General features: G+C 57.9%; 1 protein-coding gene across 1 annotated transcript in view; it reads left to right on the forward strand.

Annotated features, from left to right (window-relative positions):
• Window positions 1-15,718, forward strand: part of ARHGEF17 (Rho guanine nucleotide exchange factor 17) — a 32,222-nt gene that overhangs the window by 7,992 nt on the left and 8,512 nt on the right. Inside the window, exons 2-3 of the mRNA XM_027714426.2 lie at window positions 12,943-13,020; window positions 15,200-15,382. Of these exons, the coding sequence (XP_027570227.1) occupies window positions 12,943-13,020; window positions 15,200-15,382 (261 nt within the window). The remainder of the gene's footprint in view (window positions 1-12,942; window positions 13,021-15,199; window positions 15,383-15,718) is intronic.

The raw sequence follows: 15,718 nt of genomic DNA on the forward strand, positions 1-15,718 counted from the left end.
TGCACCCTGCCTGCATCCATACACAGATGCCTGGGCTTTTCCATGGAAAATCACATGCCTCCAAAGCTCCTGCTGGGAGGAGCTGGCCTTGCTCTCCCATCTGCTCCTGCCAGGAAAGCAGCAGGTCAGCATCTCTGAGATGTGCTTTGTCAGGATCCTCCTGCCAGTCTCAGCTGGGATGGGGGCTCGGAGCTTCCCCGGTGTTGCTGCAGCATTAGTCCATCATTGCCAGGGTTGTGGGGTCCCTGGAAGTGTTCAAAGCCAGGCTGGATGGGCCTTGGAGAAACCTGGTCTAGTGGAAGGTGTCCCTGCCCATGGCAGGGGATGGAACAGGATGAACTTAAGGTCCATTCCAGTCCAAACTGTTCAGTGATTCTGTGGCTCCCTGATTTAGAACCTCTCCTGGGCATATTCCTGAAGTGGGAGATTCCCCATGGATGTTGATCCCCGTGTGCTGGGAGGTGCTGAGGTCTCCCCTTGCTGTGACTTCGTTGCTGAGCTCCATCCCCCGTGCTGACCAGGCAGGTCCTGATGGGGCAGTTCCCAGAGCTCCAGAGCTGCAGCAGGGACTCCTCAATCCAGGAGGGAGAAGGTGGTGCCATCACACGAAAGGACGGAGCAGAGAGGCACCACTGGGGTTTGGCTGGTGGAGTTTCCTCTTCTCTCAAGGCATTCCCTGGAAAGCAGGGAAAGAGAATCCCTCCCTCCCTCCCATCCATCCATCCATCCATCCATCATTCATCCACCTCCATCCACCCGCCTCCTCCCATCTCTATCCTTCTCCATCCATGTCCATGCTCCCCTAGTCATCCCTCTCCACCCATTCCCACCACCCATCCAAGACAGCAACCCCCACATGCCAGACGTGATTTTTGGAGTGGCCATGATCCATCTTCCAGGACGTCTCCTCCTGAAGGCATCAAGCCTGGCTTGCACGGACAGAACCCACCAAAACAAGTCCCTTGCCATTCCCACCATGGTGCCTCCAGGCCAGGATGTGTCCAGAGGAGAAAAATCAGCCACTTCCACCCCCTCTGCCTCAACGTGGCTCTTTTTAAAGCTCTGAAGGTTGGTCCCAGTGGGGCTGTTTCTCCGGGCTCCCTTGGTTTCCATGGAGAGGATGAGTGAGGAATTTCGAAGGGAATGGCTCCAGTAAATGAACTCTCCTCTAAAAATAGTGTGTTTGCTTTTGGGTCTTTGGGAACTGTGGCCTGGCCAATGGAAGGGAGGAGGAAAATCAGCATCTGGGTAAAACTATTCCAGTAACTCTCTCTCCGGGCAAACTCCCGTCGGAGCCGCTCGGCTTCCGGGGGGGCAGGGGGCTGCTCCCGGCCTGCCCAGCTCCTGCCACCAGGGCAGTGGCTTGGGAGCACCATTCCTGGCTGCAGAGGGGGGTCGTCCCCGAGCCATGTGTTCCCGTGGGCCTCGTGTGGAGTGTTTGAGTTGGAGCCCTTTCATTTTGGGGGGGTTGGTGGAAGCTGGGTTTGTGTGACCCCCGTGCCCTGTGTTGGCTCAGAGACCTTGGGCATGTCCCTTTTTGGGAGCCATGGGGCTCCCACCGCCACCTTCCACCCCACCATGACATCCAGGACACCAGTGAACCCCACCAGGACATGGATGTGCTGGGAAAAGGACACCTGTGGTGGTATCCACCACCAGGCTTCCTCTGGAGAAGTCACCAGCCTGATGAGGGTACAGCCACCACCAAGTCTCCCCTGGAAGAGTCACCATCCCAGTGTGGGGTCAACCACCACCAGGCACCCCATGGAAGAGTCACCATCCCAAAAGGGGGGAACAGCCACGGCCAGGTCCCCCCTGGAGAAGCCACCATCCTGATTTGGGGACAGCCACCACCAGGTTCCCCCTGGAGAAGCCACCATCCAGGTCTGAGGACACCAGCATCCCTGCACGATTCCCGGGGCTGGAGAAGGTTTCCTTGGTGGTGCCCTGGAGTTGCTATTTGTAACTGCCTGTTCCTGAGCCCTCTGATACTCTCCAAAAAAAACAAGAAGGGAGTTGTTTGCATGGGAAGATTGGCATCTCCGAGCCTGGGATATGGTTTCCTGCTTTTTTTAGCTGGAGTAGCAGCAGACTCGTCGGCCTGCCCTGATTTGGCATCCTTCTCCCTGCATTTTTTTTTTTTGGAAGAGTTTCATCCTGACCCCTCGGCAGAAACACCGGCAGGAGCGGTAGGGGATCGACTCCGGTCCTTTGGTCTCTTTTTGGGTTGCCCCAAAGCCCAGTGAGATGGGATGTAGATGGCTCAGAGCCTCAGGGAGCGGAGAGGGAACTCATCCCTCCATCATCCAAACCTGGCTCAGGTCAGTAGATGCTGAACCCCCCCCTCCTTTCCTCACCCCTCACCCCGGGGTGTCACTGTGACAATGACAGGGCAGGGGAGGTGTCACCACGTGGTGTGACGTGGGATGTGGGCGTTCCTGGCCAGGGCTGGGCTTCCCCCCCATCCCCAGGTCCCTCCTGCCCCGGTTGCAGCTGTGCTGGATGAGGGGACCCGCCCAGGGGGTGCTGTGGCACTGGGTGTCCGTGGGGCACAGGGGGTGCCGAGGATGAAGGCTGCTGGTTGCTGCTGCCAAGGACATGGATCCAGGCAGGAAGGACAGGAGAAATCCTGGGCAAGGGGCACAGAACGGGATGTTTGAGTTCCTACCTCCTGGGTGTCCTTCAGCTCCTGGGTGTTTGTGGATCCATGGACAGACTCCTAGTACCTGTTTGATCCTAAGCATCCATCTCTCAGCTCCTGGGTGTCCTTCAGCTCCTGGATGTCCTTCAGCTCCTGGGTGCTTATGGATTTCTGGATGCCCATGGAATTCTGGTCCTTGTTGGCTCCTGGGGGCCCATCAGCCCATGGGGGCCTGACATCCTGATGCCTGTTGGATCCTGGGAATCTATCAGCTCCTGCGTCCCCATCCACTCTGGGTGTCCATTGGCTCCTGGGTGTCCGTGGACTCCTGGGCACCTCTTGGATGCTGGGAATCCATCAGTTCTTGGGTGCCCACGGACTCTGGATGTGAGTGTCTGTTGGCTCCTGGGTGTCCAGCACCTCCTTTGTGCATGCTGATTCATGGATGGCCAGAGTCTCTGTTGGATCCATCCATCAGCTCCTGGATGCCCATGGGATGTCTGTTGGCTTCTGGGTGTCCATGGAATCGTGGATATCTGTTGACTCTCTGGTGCCCAGAAGGTCCTTGGTGTTGCCAGATCCTGGTGCCCATCAGCTCCTGGGTGCCCATGGACTCCAGGGAGCTCCTGGGCAACCATCAGCTCCTGAGCATCCCTCCTGAGTGCCCTTTGGCTCCTGGATACCCCTTGGCTTCTGGTGTGCTTGGAATTCTGTGTCCACTTGGAGACCTGGGTGCCCGGTGCCTCCCGGTACCTGTCGGCCCCTGGCCTCACCCCCAGTGGCTCCTGGTGCCCATCACCCCTCTCGTGCCAGGCTGGCACACTCCTGGGTGTCCCAAGTCTGCCTGCACACCCTCACCAGGATCCACACCCCATTCCACCTGGCATCCAGGGCATGTCCTGTGGAGATGCCAAGGTGTGCCAGCACTGGACACCTTTTTCTCTGGTTTCCTTCTCTCCCCAAAATCCCATCACTGTTGCTTTTGGGGTGCTGTAGGATGCAGGGTGTGGCTTTTGGGGGATCCAGGGGTGCCAGTGAGTCGGGGGGGGTGGCATCACTCCTCTCCCGATGGATGCGGGGCCAATCCCACTGGGAGGCTGTGGAGAAGGAGCAGGGGGAGGGAAGGAGGGCTGGGCTGACCTCAGCATCTGGAAAGCTGCGCTCTTGGCCGTGGCCCTGCTGCCGAAATCCGGAGGCAAAAAAAACCTTCCATATTTGGTGAAAGTTGCTCCGGGCCTCGGCAAAGGCTGGATGGGAACAGGGGGCTGGCAAACCCCCTGCTGTGTCCTGAACCACAGGGACACTGGGTGTTCAGGGGCTCTGCCAGCGTGCCAGGGCATGGATGGCACTCCGGGGTGGTTAATTTGGGGGGATCATGGAGAGGGGGGATCCATGGGATGCTGCCAGCAGTGCAGGGAGGATGTCTGGAGATGCACCAGCAAGACCCCAATCCTCATAATTTGGCAGGGTCTCCCCCCAGCACTGGTGGTGCAAACCCTGATTTCAAGTGCAAATCCCATGGGAAGAGCCCCAGGGCACAGTTAGAGGATGAATTTGTGGTGCTTTGGGAAAGGAGCCTCCCACCGTGTCCCCTCTCCCCATCCCACCGGCACCGCTCCTCTGGACAGCCCCGGGAGGCCTGGCATCCTCCCACCCTGCCCTGCAAAAACTTGCCCCCAACTCCTTTAGTTTTTTTATTCCTGCTTTTTTCTCACACTTAACAAGCAGAGTTGCAGCCAGGCCTTGTCCTCCTGGGATGAATCACCACGGCCGGGAAGCCAGAGAAGGGAAAACAACGGGATTCTCGTGCAGTCGTTTGGGGCTGAAGCTGCTTTTCCCCTCCTCCTCCTCCTCCTCCTCCTCTTCCTCCCCATCCCAGAGGTGGCTGTGCTGCTGGGTTTCTCCATGGGAGCATCCCTGAACAAATCAATGCTCTTCTGTGAGCTGGGAGCCTGGGAAAAACCACGAGCGAGGGAAAAGCAAACATGTCCAGCCCCAGGACTGCGGATAAACATGGGAATATTATTAGTAACCGGAGCGGGGCTGGATCAGAGCTGCTGATTTATGCCCTTATTTCCTTTCAAGAAGTTACTCTTCGGAGAGCTTGGACTTCTCTTACCCGTGGGAGAGCAGCCAGAGGCTGGGAAGGGAGGGGATGCAGCCCTGGATGTGATGCTTGGATGGTCCTTGTGTTCCCATGGGAATGGTTTCTCCTGGACACAGGGCCTGGTGGTCCCGGGGGTGCAGTGTGCTGGTCCCCAGGGATGGGATGAGTGGTGTTCAGGGATGAGGACACTTGGGAGCAGGGAAGGAGGTGGTTGGTGGTCAGGGAGGAGGTGGCATGTCCTGGGAAGGACGTGACTTGTGCTCAGGGATGGAGGTGATTGGTGCCCATGGATGGAGGTGCCTGGTCCCCAGGGATGGGATGAGTGGTGTTCAGGGATGAGGAGACTTGGGAGCAGGGAGGGAGGTGGTTGGTGGCCAGGGATGACAGGGATTGATACCCAGGGATGAAGGTGACTGGTGCCCAGGGATGAGATAATTGGCACCCAGGGATGGAGGTGATTGGTGCCCGAGGATGGGATGACTGGTATTTAGGGTGGAAAGTGTCTGGTACCCAGGGATGGAGGTGATTTATGCCCAGGGATGAGGTGACTGGTGCCCAGGGATGGGATAACCGGTATTCAGGGATGAGGTGATTGTGCCTAGGAATGAGATAACTGGCACTCAGGGATATGGATGTGATTGGTGCCCAGGGGTGGGATGATGGGTATTCAGGGATGGAGGTGTCTTGCCAGGGATGGAGGTGACTGGCACCAGGGATGGAGGTGGCTGGTGTCCAGGAATGAAGGTAACTGGTGCCCAGGGATAGAGGTGGATGATACCCAGGGATGGCAGTGCCTGGTACCAGGGATGGAGGTGACTGGTACCCAGGGATGGGCTGACATGCCCCGAAAATGAAGTGACTGGTACCCAGGGACTGGGGGGACTGGTACCAGGGATAGCAGTGACTGGAATCCAGGGATGGAGCTGATTGATTGGTACCCAAGGATGCCAGGGATGGCAGTGGCTGGTCCCCAGCAAAAGCTGCTGGTGGCTGCCATCCCTCTATCCATGTGGAATACGGAATGGTGTGGGACATACAGGATAACTTATCCGGAGGCAAAGGCTGCTTGGGTTTGCCTTGAAAGTCCTACAAAACCCAATCCAACCTCCTGCTTAAAAAACATCCCAGGAGAACAGAATGGGATTTTTCCCAAGTGGTTCCCTGCCAGAAACTGAGGGATTGAGGAAATATGGGATTGGATGTAACAGCATTGTCCTGCTTTGGATGGTGGTGCCAGCCAGGGGTTTTTCCAGGTTTACCAGCAAGTTTTACATGCTGGGGTGATGCTATTTGTGGTGGAGGTTGGGATGGAGGGAAGCAGGTCCTGTTTTGTTTCCAAGCCTTTTTTTTTTGCCCAGGGTTTTGGTAGAAATAGAGCAAAGGGTGTGTTAAAATTGTTAAAGTCGGGCATTCACTGTGCCCTGGAGCTGGGGAATGTCCCCAGGGACCAGTGTTTCCCACTATGTCCCAGCTCCCTCTAGTGGGATCCACTCTGGGAACAAGAGAAAGAAAAATCTGCAGAAATTCCAGAATCTGCAGAAATCCCAGTTTCTTTCAAGCTGGGAATGGAGATTTCAAGGAGGTGCCAAGGTTCAGGCTGCTCCCAGCACATCCATCACTACGTGATCCCAGGGAATCTCCCCCCAGCAGTGCAGAGAATCAGGACTGGCAGCAGGAACAGGCTGTAATGAGGGAAAAACAACTTGTATTTATTTACTCTTAAAATTTTGGCATGTTTTAGAGGGGTGGGAATAATTTTACTGGAGGCAGGATTAGCTCCTCCTTCAGCAGCTACGGGAAAGTTGAGCTGGGAAGGCCCTGAGTTGCAAATCCCACTCCCAATCTGGTCTGAAACACTCCAGATTTTTCCTAAATCCAGGTATTTTTGCCCCAGGACACAATATGACAGGTCCTTTTTTTAAAATATTTTAAGATGTTTGAAAATTCCTGGGGATGCTCCAGCTCCTCATGGATCACTGTTCCAGGGTGAGGGAAGCAAACTGATGGATTTGCACCCTGAGCTTGATGAAAAAAGAAAATAAGGTGGGAGAGCTCCCATTCTTCTTTAGGAGGCCAAGTGGGATTGCATTTCCAATGCCAGAAGGAAAAGCTGATGGAAAAACCCTTCTCCAAGCCCCCCATCCCAGTTTTGGAATGCCCCCCCACTGCCCAGGGCTGGATCTTCTCCATCTTTGTGCTTTCAGGAGCATCCTTGCCACGCTGGCACAAGCCTTTGGAGTGAAGGATGAGCCCCTTGGCCCCATTCCAAGGGATTGGCAGACTTTTCCCGGGAGGTTTTGGGGGAAAGGAAACACCCGGGTTGGGGGGCAAAAAAAAAAAAAAAGGAAAGGAAATCTAAAGGTGTTTACAAAGAGCCGCGGGGCTAAAAATAGCCGGCTCATATTTTAGACAGCCCTAAAAATAGGCAGCGCTGCTGGAGTGGCCAAACACTCCCAGGAATTTCCTGTGGGCTGCGGGCCGCTGGCAGGGGGGTCCGGGCTCGGGAATGGGCTCGGGAATGGCCGGCACCGCTCCGGCCTTTTCCAGGGGATGGCGGGCCGGCATCCATCGGGCCCCGCGGGGCACGGCGGGATTCAGGATTCCCTGGGATTAACCCTTCTCCACACATCCTTCTCCCTCGTAGCATCCAAAGGGTGGGACTGGGAGAGGTTTCCAAATCCGTCGGCAGAAAGCTCAGCCTCGCGAGCAGACAGCGGAGAATCCACTGGGAATGAAGGGATTGATCCGAGGGCCGTGTTTGGGGAGTGGGAAGGAGCCTCCCGGGATGGAGGGATCCCCCTGCTCGCCCCAGGGATCAAGGATCCCGTGGGAGGGCTGGAGGAGGCGGAGCAGCCGGGACACTGCGGCGACATCGCGGCGTCACCGGCACGGAGGGGACCGGGGGCGGATCCAATGGGGCAGGGATTGGAACGGGAATGGGGTTGGGATTGCAGCGGGAATGGGGTTGGGATTGCAGCAGGAAATGAGTTGAGATTGCAGCAGGGATAGGGTTGGGATTTCAGCAGGAAATGAGCTGGGATTTCAGCAGGGATAGGGTTGGGATTGCAGTAGGAATGGGGTTGGGATTGCAGCAGGGATGGGGTTGGGATTGCGGCAGGAATGGGGTTGGGATTGCAGCAGGAATGGGGTTGGGATTGCGGCAGGGATGGGGTTGGGAATGGGGTTGGGATTGCAGCAGGGAATGGGGTTGGGATTGCGGCAGGAATGGGGTTGGGATTGCAGCAGGAATGGGGTTGGGATTGCAACCCAGATGCATCAAGGATTGCAATGCAGTTGGACCCAGGTTTGCATCCCTGGTGAGTCCAGGAATGGGACTGGGATTACAGGAGGAATGGTGTTGGGATTGTAATCCATATGGATCAGGAATTGCAGTGAAAATGAGACCAGGACTGCAATGTGGATGGACCCGGGTGTGCACCCCTGGTGGGTCCGGGATTGCAACAGAAATGGGGTTGGGATTGCAACAGGGATGGGATTGGAATTACAACCCAGGTGGGGATTACAGCACAAACAGGTCCAAAGGTTCAACCCAGGTGGGTCCAGTTAGTTCTGGGATTGGAACCCAGATGAATCTGGGATTGCAATAGAAATTAGTCTGGGATTAGAACCCAAATAAAACAGGGATTACTACAGGAATGGATCTGGAATTGCATCCCAGAAGAGCCCAGGATTGCATTCCTGGGTTGCAATGCAGATATACCAGGAACTGCAGCGGAGATGGGTTTGGGGTTGCAGCCCAAATAGGTCTGGGACTGGAACTCAGGACAGCCTGGGATTGCAATCCAGTGGGTCTGGGATTGTGATGCATATGGATCCAAGAAATTGGATCCCAGAAGAGCTCAGGATTGTAAACCAAACAAGGCACATGGAGCCAGGATTCCAACAGCCATGGATCTGGGATGACCAGGGCACTGCAGTTGCAGGAGCTGCTGCCTTGCGAGCAGCCTCATTACCCGGCTGTAATTAGCTGTCCTGGCTCCTATCATTCCCACTCCAGGTGCTGCAGGTCCCTCCTCCCTGATCCCAGCGCCAGGGAAGCATTAAAGGCTGCTGGAGCTGCCATGACATGTGCTGAGTTGTCCGTTCTCTGCTCCCTCCCTGGGGTGGGATGATCATTATCCTCATTACCAGGAGGAAATTTCCCGGCTGCAATGGAATGGTTGCTGTGGAAACGGGGTGAGCAGCTAATTAGATTTAATTAACGAAGCAGGAGGGGGGTGTTACAAGCACATCTGGGCAGGAGGCATCACTGTCGGTGCTGAGGTGATGGTGGGGTGGAAAGATGGGAATGTGCCTCAGTTTCCCTGTCTGCAAGGTCAGGGAAGGGGGATATGGACAGGGATGGAGACCCCACAGATACTGAGCGCCCCATCCCAGCAGGATGTACATTCCTGCTCTCCCTTTTGCCTTTTTTGTTTTAAAAATGAAGGGTTTGGGACTTCCCTGTGTCAGTGCCTCCTTGTTTGCAGGGTTGGAGGCAGGACACAATATCCCAGGGCCTTTTGTAAGCATTTTAAGGTGTTTTCAAATCCCTGGGAATGCTCAAGCCCCTCCTGGGTAGGGAAGAGCAAACTGATGGATTTGCAGCCTAATCCTAATTAAAAAAGAAAATAAGGTGGGAGAGTTCCCATCCTTCTTCAGGAGGCCAAGTAGGGTTGCATTTCCAATGCCGGAGGGAAAAACTGGGGGGAAAACCCTTCTCTGAGACCCCCATCCCAGTTTTGGGGTTCTGCAAGGCCAGGGAGGGGGATATTGATGGGCTGGAGATTCCAAGGATGCTGAGCACCCCATCCCAATAAGATCAGGGAGCGGGATATTGGTGGGGATGGAGACCCCAAGGATGCTGAGCCCCCTATCCCAGTTTTGGGGCTCTGCAAGGCCAGGGAGAGGGATGTTGAGGGGGATGGAAATCCTGAGGATGCTTCACCCCAGCTTTGGGGTGCTGGAAAGGCCAGGGAGGGAGATATTGATGGGGATAGAGATCCCAAGGATGCTGAGCCCCCATCCCAGTAAGGCCAGGGAGAGGGATATTGATGGGAACGGAGATCCCATGGATGCTGAGCCCCCATCCCAGTAAGGTCGGGGAGAGGGATATTGATGGGAATGGAGACCCCAAGGATGCTGAGCCCCCCATCCCAGTAAGGTCGGGGAGGGGGATATTGATGGAGACCCCAGGGATGCTGAGCCCCCCATCCCAGCACCATCCATGCATCCCCCCTTCCCAAGGAAGCATCATCTCCCCCCTCCACCCCAGCATGCTCCTTGGGCACAGCTTTGCCAGGAGCATCCCCGGCAGGATCCGGCCCTGCCCGCATCCGCGCGTGTCTGTGTGGGCACGGCTCTGCCTCCCTCTCCCGATCGCTCCCTCCTGCCCGTGCCTCGGTAATTCCCGGGGCCGGGAACACGGAGCCGCCACGGACGCAGGCGCACACCCCCCCTCCGTCTGCAGGAGGGCATTTCTACATCCATATCTTTATATATTCCCGTCGATATAAATAGCTCCTCTCTCTCCCCTTTTCCCTGCGCACCGCATCGCTCCGAGCGGACACCTGGGGGGGAGAGATAGGGAGGAACAGGGATCGTTTCTGTGCATTCCCTGGGCCGCGTGGGCCGGAGCGACCCCGGGACCCGCATGCTGCAGATGGTGAGGACTCTGGCGCAGTTCACCATCGCGCTGGAGGACATGCGAGACATCGGCGACGGCGTGGACGCCGCCTTCGCCTCCGGCGGGATGAGCGGCGCGGCCGAGGAGCCGCCGGACAAGGGCTGCGCCCCCCGCGGGGGCTCCGAGGTGATGGGAGAGGGGGGATGGGCAGGGAAGAGTGGGATGGGGGGGATTGGGTGCGGGTGCGTCATGTTGGGCCACGTGTGCACCCGGCGGAACGCGGCACCTGTGGGGTCTGCGCTGCCATTGCCGTGGCAACGGTGCCTCCATCCTCATCCCCTCCGTCCCCATTCCCTCCATCCCCATCCCCTCCATCCCCATCCCTTCCATCCCCATCCCCTCCATCCCCATCCCCTCAATCCCCATCCCCTCCGTCCCCATCCCCTCCGTCCCCATCCCCTCCATCCCCATCCCCTCCATCCTCATCCCCTCCGTCCTCATCCCCTCCATCCTCATCCCCTCCGTCTCCATCCCCGGCGAGCCGCCTTTGGATTGCGGGAGAGGGGGGTGATCCCACGGGGAGAGGATTGAGGGGGGGATGGAGGCACCACTGCCCCCGCCCCCCGAGTGCTGCTGGTGGGCAATGCCCAGCAGGGGCTGATCCCGGGGCTGAGGAGCATCCCGGGGGAGGCAGGACGAGGGTGGGACGTGGCGGGGGTGTCCCCAGGGAGAGCAGATGGAGGGTGAGGTGTCAGTGGCCCCACGGGGGACGGGCTTTGCTGGGGTAAGGGGTGCAGTGGGGCAAATCCTACCAGCTCTGCTCTGCTGGAGTGGTGCATTACCCCTCCAGCTTCTGCTCATCCCAGCGGGAATTTCACCCTCCTCCTGCTGGGATAATGCTGGTGCTGCAATGGTGAAAAAATCCCCATGCCAACAGTTGGGCCTCATCCTGCTTCTTCCCTCTGCTGCAAACCCCCACTGTGGTGCTGAGCCTGTTCGGCTCGTGGACCTGAGTCTGCCTCAATCCTGAGCTGGAATGGCTCTGGGAAAAGCCAGAGGCTGGGAATTACAGGGGGTGTTGTTGGGGAAACTGAGGCAGAGCCAGGGGGGCAGGTGCTGTGTCCCCCTAAACCCCCCCCTCCGGTGGGGCCCTTCAGCCCATGATTACAGCAGATTAACCCAGCAGTGGAAGTGCTGATGGACCTTCAGGCTGGGATGCAGTGGGCAGATCTCAGCTGGAGTCCCATGGTTTGAGAGACACATTCCCACGGGGGCCTTGGACCCGTTACCATCATATTTGGGACAGCAGTTCCCTCTGTGATTGGCTGGCAAACCATTGTCAGCTTGGTGGGGAAACAGGCCCAGCTCTGTCCTTGAGCCACGAGCAGGACCTGGATCCCTCCTCAGCGCTCCCTGGGCAGTGCCAAGGAGTTGGGGCCTCCATCCACAGTGAGGATGGTTGGAATAAATCTTCCTCCTGTGGCTTCAGAGCAGCTTCACAGCTCAAGGGTCCCTGCACCCAAAAGATTTGGGGTCTCTCAACATCCAGGCTCTCTGGAGATTCTACACATGCAAAACCTGTGGGGTGTCTGTGCACCCAGGGCACTCAGAGTGTCTCTGCATCCAAATCTTTGGGGATATCTCTGCACTCAATGTCTCTTGGAGCATGCAAAACTTTCGGGGTGTCTCAGCACCTAGATGTCTTGGACTTTCTCTGCACTCAACCATTTGGGATGTCTCAATTCCCAGATCCCTTGGACCTTCTCTGCAGTCAAAACTTTTGGGGTGTCTCTGCACTCCACATCTCCAGAGTGTATCCAAACACAGAACTTTTGGGGTATCTCTGCACCTCCAGAGCATCTCTGCATCCAGAGCTTTTGGGCCATCACTGCACCCAGCACCATTGTAGTACTTCCACACCCAAAACTTCTGGGGTATCACTGCACTCAGAGCTTGTGGAGCATCTCATACCCAAGTCTTTTGGGGTGTCGCTGCACTCAGAGCCTTTGGAGCATCTCACACCCAAACCTTTTGGGGTGTCTCCCACCCTGGGCTCCGGAGCTTTGCACCCCCAGTCTGAGCTGCAGGGGTGTCCCACAACCAAGAGGACCCCGACCCATCTGCTTCCTAAGGCTGCAGGACCATCCCACACACCACCTCCCCGTGCCCCCCACCACCCCTGAACCCCTGTGCCATGGGGCCCCGGCCCAGCCCCAGGGTGCCCGGGGTGCTGGGCGGGAGGCGAATTCCTGCAGGTCGGCTCCGAGCGGAGCCCTGGAGAGACGGAGGGCTCCGGGACCGACCCATGTAGGGCTGTGAGCTCCAGGGCGGGCTCCTGACGCGGCCTGGAGGAAACCAGGCGTCTGTGCGCTCCGTGTCATGTACTTCCTAATCCTCCCGGATTCCTCCATCGGGCTGGAGAGGGAGCGGAGTGGAGCTGGATCCAGCCGGGCTCCGCCGGAGTTCAGCCTCCCCGCCGAGCCCCGGTGCTGGCACTGACACCCGGCACATCCCTGCCCTCCGCCGTGTCACCCCAAAACCCGTCTGTCTGTCTTTCCCCCCGGGCAGGACATGAGGAAACACGTCATCATGACACTGCTGGACACGGAGCAGTCCTACGTGGAGTCCCTGCGCACCTTGATGCAGGTAACAGGGTGGGACACCCCAAACCACGGCACCCCCAGGGTGGGACACCCCAAACCACGGCACCCCCAGGGTGGGACACCCCAAACCACGGCTTGGTGGCACTCGGGGACCCCAAGTTGGACCCCTGGCTGTGGGTGCTCCACCAGCACTGCTGTGGCACAGGGGTGGGTTGGGAAGTGGGGACAGCAGGGCCAAGAGAATGGAGCTGTGCCGAGAATGGGGTGTGGGAGTTCCCTCTATCCCCCAAATCAAGCCCACGTTGTCACCTGGCAGGTCTCGTGTTCCCAAGTCTCTTCCTGTGCTTGCCCCCCAAAAGCTCTCCCTTGTGTTGCCCCCCATCTCCTGTTGCTGGTGGTCCTCCCATGGTGGGGGACCCCTTAGGCCCCCATTCCCATGTGTCCCCATTTCCTGCTCCCTGTCATCACCTGCGTACACGGACCAAGGGTTTCCCACAGGCTGAGCTGGTTCCAAGCCCCTGGAGCAGCCTGGCCCGAGGGTCCACCCCACGTTTGAGATGTTAATGAAGGTGTTTCAGCAGGTTAATGATGGTCAACGCCCTGGAGACAAGTGACCTGGCAGAGGTGTGGGCTGTCCAACCACATCCCTGAGGGTGGGAACACCAAAAAGTCAGAGCTCTGCTCTGCTCCAGACAAGGCAGTGCCTGTAGGACATCTGTCCACGGGGGAATGGGGCACACCACCCCAACATTTTTCCCATAAATCCCTTGCAATGGTGGGCCCAAATATGCTGCAGGAGGGAAGGACCCCCTGAGGCTGCTGCTTGGAAGGACGAGAGGCTCCTGGCTCAGGGGTTTATTTTGGGGGGAGCCATGCAGGGTTTGGGGTTGGGTGGTGTCCCTGGCTGGCCTTGGCATGGACAGAGTCTGTCCCACGCTCTGTGCCACCCTCTGAGGTGGGACATGAGGCTGGTTGGAGGGGACAGCTGTGCTGGGACTCTGTAGTCCCCGGAGCCATGGGGTGTCAATGCCTGAGCTCCTGCCCATGGATCACGTCCTGACACAGTCCAGTCAGGGGGTCCTGGCTTTCTGGGAGATGTCCCTGGCTCCCTGTCTCAGCTTGGATCCTTGACATGGCTTGTGGCACATTGCATGGTGGCTACCAGGGACAAGGGCCTGGATTGAGGATCATCTTCCAGCCAAGCCAGGTGGTGCACGGACAAGCCCTGCCTGCTATCCCTGTGTGCTGAGGTGGAGGCTGTCTCCATGCCCTTCTTCCCCGTCTGAGAAGCATGGAATGCGTGGCACAGCCCATCCCAACTCCTGCTGGAGGTGTTGGCCACAGTAGGGCAGGCAAGGGGGGGTTAGGAACCTGAGGAAGGATTTGGCCCTTCTGTCTTGGGTCTCCATGAGATATCCAACATTAGCTTAAGGAGCCTGATCCTCGGGGAATGACTCCTCCTTCACCAGCTTGGATGGACGTGCTGAGGCTGCTTGAGAAAGGTCCTGTCCTCGCTGCTCAGCTCCATGGTCCTCCCAGCATCCCAAAGGACACCAGCACTGGTCAGGCTGAGGAGGTGGCAAGGCTTGAGGAGACCTTCCACATCCTGCTGCATTCCTTGCAAATCCATCTCTCCCATTCCAGAGGCTCTGCCCCACAGAGGGAGGAGAAGGGTTTCAGAGCAGAGCCACCCACCAGCCTTGCTGAGGACCTCCTTTCCTTGCTGGCTCGTTGGCCATTGTGTGGTGGTCCTGGGCATGATCCAGTGGATCCACCCTGCTGGCTCCAGCCCCTCCTGGTCCCAAACACCCTAAATCCCACCAGGAACACACTGGCATTTGGATCCCAGTGCTGCCATGACTCCTCAGCTGGGTCAGGCTCTGCAGCAGATGGAGGTGACCAAGGCTCGTGACAGCAAAGATTTGGAGCCTCTCAAGGCCATGGCACAGCAGCTGCTGCACTGTGGGGCTTCCCTGTGCAGACCTGTCCCCCTCCCCACGCTGCCACGGGGATCCATGGGGTGGGATGGGATGCAGGGAGTCTGGGGTACAAACCCTGCTGGCACCGGGCACTGTCTGATCCTTTCTGGGGGTGCCACAGCCCAACAGTCGCCAGGGGAAGGTTGCCATCCATCCCCATATTTACAGGGGCTGAAAAATCCACACTGGGTGAGGTGGGAGGAGAAACCTGCAGGGCCCCCCGATGTGTTTGTTCCCCTTCAGGGTTACATGAAGCCGCTGAAGCAGCCGGAGAACTCCCTGCTCTGTGACCCCTCGCTGGTGGACGAGATCTTCGACCAGATCCCTGAGCTGCTGGAGCACCACGAGCAGTTCCTGGAGCAGATCCATGACTGTGTGCAGAACTGGCACGAGAAGCAGAAAGTGGGCGACCTCCTGGTGCAGTCGGTGGGTCCCGGTGGGGTGGATTCCTCCTGGGCATGGCCCCATGGAGAGCGTTTGGAGCAGGAGGCTGGGGAGTGGTTAAAGGACGGGCCTGGGATGGAGCACAGGAGACAATCTCCAGGCCTGTTGTCTGCTTAGCGTAACGCCGGGGAGCTGCAGCTCCCGGCTGGATCAGCAGCTCCCGGCTGGATCTGCAGCTCCGTGTCTCTGCCTCGGGAGCAGAAACGTCAGGGCTGAAAAATCGCGGTGGGCGGACAGCGGGAGAGCCCTCCCTGCGCCAGCCCAGAGCCAGGATTAACCCTTGGGGCAGCTTCCTCCAGGCTCTCCTGGCATGTCCCT

The sequence above is a fragment of the Pipra filicauda genome, unplaced genomic scaffold (assembly GCF_003945595.2).
Source record: "Pipra filicauda isolate LSUMZ 115617 unplaced genomic scaffold, ASM394559v2 scaffold686_size154363_pilon, whole genome shotgun sequence".
NCBI lineage: Eukaryota > Metazoa > Chordata > Aves > Passeriformes > Pipridae > Pipra > Pipra filicauda.